General features: G+C 48.8%; 1 protein-coding gene across 1 annotated transcript in view; it reads right to left on the reverse strand.

The window, feature by feature from the left end:
• Positions 1-3,560, reverse strand: part of VOLCADRAFT_108483 (uncharacterized protein) — a gene marked incomplete at both ends in the record, with an annotated part of 36,446 nt that overhangs the window by 26,959 nt on the left and 5,927 nt on the right. Inside the window, one exon of the mRNA XM_002959083.1 lies at positions 276-428. Within this exon, the coding sequence (XP_002959129.1) occupies positions 276-428 (153 nt within the window). The remainder of the gene's footprint in view (positions 1-275; positions 429-3,560) is intronic.

Consider the following 3,560-nt stretch of genomic DNA (forward strand, 5'->3'; position numbering starts at 1 on the left):
TCAAAACAGACCTCGCTAATAAGCATACTTGGCTGCGGAGAGGTTAATTGATTATTGCTCAGCACGACGTTGTAGCTACGCATTTCTGCTGCTGCCCCCATTATGAGTCATCAAGGTGCTCTGATGTAAAGGAAATACACATGCGAGATTGAGCCTGCACCTACAGGCATCATTTCATAAATAACACACCAACATGTCATATCCCACCTCGTCATCAGCTCATCACATAGATGCATGTACGTGCATCACCAGCCAGCACGCACCCGCCAACCTACCTGCGATCCGAACACCACGAGTTTTTTATCCGGCATCAGCTCAAGGTTTTCATCCCGCCTCTGCATAGCTACTTGGGTAAGCCGCTCAATACCAACGGCATCCAAGAACTTCACCAGCAGAGCAGGATTCTTCGACGCCAGCATATTCCATACCTGCATATGGATATTGTAAGACAAGACAAAGAGTACTCGTGGGAGATGCTCCCTTCTTACACATATGTCTGGTCTGGGTTGACACTACTGCGATTCGCGGTTTAAGGTCCTGGGTTCGGTTCCTGGGGAGACCCCCGGACTAGCCGGGAGCGTGAGATTATGGTTAGGTGCTGAGATGTGGAGTTGAGGTCGCAGTTGATGGACCAGATTCGCACGCTGGATTGGTGGCGATTGACGAACCCTCCGTCTCTTCGGTTGTTCGGGTGAATGGATGAGGAGGGATCCTAGAAAGCTGGATCCGTCGCCTTGGACTTACAGTTCGTATGGCGAAGAATAGTGTGGTAGTGGTAGATGGTGCTATAAGGTGATAAAATCGTAGAACTGACAATGTGATAAAGCGGCCCAGAAGCCTCCCACTCTGTAACATTACACATGTAACATTACACATATGCACGTCGGCATGCCCTATGGCATAAAACGGGGGGTAACCCCCCCTTAAGCGTAACCCAGGGTGTAGGGTTAGGGGTTACCCATGTGGCTATGTACGAAGGGAGGTGGGTAACCTAACCCCGGGGGAGGGGTAACCCCTTACCGAGGGGTAACAAAGGGGTCGGGGTAATACACTACTGATGGGTAACAGACAGGGTAACCCATGTTTACATTCACCTGCGCCTGTCTCGCCTGTCTACACACGCAAACATACATGTCTTCACCAATCACTTGTGAATGCCCAATTATCAACATTGCCGCACCAAAACATGCCTTGTTTAGAAAGAAACCTAAACCTAAGGACAACATATGTGATGCATGGCGTGTGATGAGGCGTGTGATGAGGTGTGCGTCTGTATTTTTTCGGGCATTGTATAGGCGACATGTCCGGGAAATTAGGTGAAAGGTATATAGGCCATTTAGCTCTACACGTATTCTACGAGACTTAAAGGCTTAGGCATAAGAGGCGCATGTGTAAGTGATGGCCTAGTATACGATCATGTATGGCATAGCATTATAAGTACATTTTTACATCATAACCTGTAGCAAGGGATGTTTAGGCTATGCGGTATACAGGTCGTGTATACGGTTTGTATACACTTGATGTTGTAAACGACATTGCCTATATAGACGCAAGTATACATGATTCCCTATAATAGGACCGGCATCGCATAAAACGCTTTTCTTTCGAGTCACCCTTATATACCTATGTCATCTCTCGAATCGATCGCACGACATCCGCTCTATCTCTCCTACGAGAATGTAATTCTAGTAGTGCCTGTGATTGAGTAGACATTGCGCCTGGTGGCACCGTACCTCGATCCCGAAACCACTTGTAAGTAATGGTCGCGCCTTACCAGTAGTACTTAACCAGAAGATAAGTTTGGGATAGCCTTAATTTTTACACTTATAAATGTAAATGGCACTCATGGACATCAGCTGCGTTAGCCTGGCTTGTCGTCCATGCGGCAGCCTGGGCAAATGGCCCAACTCCATATGAGTTTGCTGCTGGCTGCGGCCAAGAAACATGCGATGCAACCTCCAGTAATTGGTTTGCATTCAAGTCGACGTAGATACCTCCTGTGACCGCCGTACCGGAAGACAATTTTCCGGTACGACAACATGTGAGGTCCAGAACCGAACACAAAAGCAGGATTCACCATTCAGAGCGTAAAACGTCGCCGTCCATGACTTATGCATATGAATTCACGTGTTCTCTTCGCGTTTTTCTCCTTCTTCGTAAGGCCAACGCGTCGACCAACGCACATCTTACACCCGTCCGGTCCAGAGCCGCTATAGCAATAATATTTACATAAACATAAAAGTCATTTATGAACATCTGCTACGTTTGTCTAGCACTGTCGTACCGGAGGTTGGGTCGGCAGCAGACCATGAACTTCTCGCCTAGGAAAGCAGCCAAGAAACATAATTGAAATCTGTTATCGAATGTCAACATTTGCGGTGCAACTGGCGCGAATCGGACACCAGAGGTCACAGGAAGTACAGCTCTTACTAGCAGGTCTTAATGACGAGGGGTGCCTGACGGCGTTGCATGGACTCCATCGATGCATGTGCCTCGGCATGAAGGGTGAATACAAAACGTTTCATATGCACAGACCTCATGGGAGGTCAAAGGTGTTTCGCACGCAGCAGCTAGTGCAGCTTTGGCCCGAACACTGTATACACGAGTGGCCTACATAAAGGCATACCTTTATACAACGGACTATTAGGCTCTCACAGCTTTGCATGCGTACACATGGTAACCTATAGCCTACAGGCCTATAGACCATGCTGTATACAACAGATCGCCTATAGGTGTGATGTATACGATTATATACGCGAAATCACCTATACGCCACATATTCCGCGGTCCTACCTATTAGGCGATGGCCCCAGGGAACGAGCCGAAACTTGACCAGGTCTGCGGAAACTTTTCGTAATCGGGAGGCCCTTTGCGGAAAGGCTGCGGAAACTGCGGAAAGCTGCGAAAACTATAAAATGAATATGTAACGATGTTTTTTAGCTCTTCTCAGTGTGGCGATAACATGGACAGTCTGAAACCAGCTTGTGGCAGTGCGGTTCTGTCCGGTGGGATCTAGAATCTGGTGGATTCCAATCGTGCTCGAAGGTAGAGCCATCTAAACGTATTACTGGGGGTGGCGGGGGCCAAGCGATCAACTATTGTGTGCCCACACCCTTGACGGTGTTCACCCTGCCCCCTTCAAGCAGCCCGCCTCTCTTTGAACCCTCAGACCCCAGGCCTGAGCAGCCCTATCGTATACCATCCCCATTGTGTTGTTGGCTGACGGATTGCTCTGGGATGCTCAGAAATTGCCACTCGTATGTTACATGGGGTAAGGGCCTGGGGAGCCCTGAAACACTGAATAATAATCGTCTCCCTGTCCGTTGCGGAGCAGTGACATGTCTGCATGCCTACTCCACATACCCGTCCGGCATGTCTGCATGCCTCACGGACAAGTCTATGCTGACTGTGCATTAATCCAGTAATCGTCCAAACAAGTGCACTCCTTGGCAAGGTATAAGCGGATTTCAGGAAGGCGCGCACGTTTCCAGTGGCGACGGCAGCCCTTGCAGGTTGCATAGCAGTTCTTGCTCTTGTCGTAAGGACCTCTATCAAAATGT

Source organism: Volvox carteri, assembly GCF_000143455.1.
Source record: "Volvox carteri f. nagariensis unplaced genomic scaffold VOLCAscaffold_123, whole genome shotgun sequence".
In the NCBI taxonomy this organism is placed as follows: Eukaryota; Viridiplantae; Chlorophyta; class Chlorophyceae; order Chlamydomonadales; family Volvocaceae; genus Volvox; species Volvox carteri.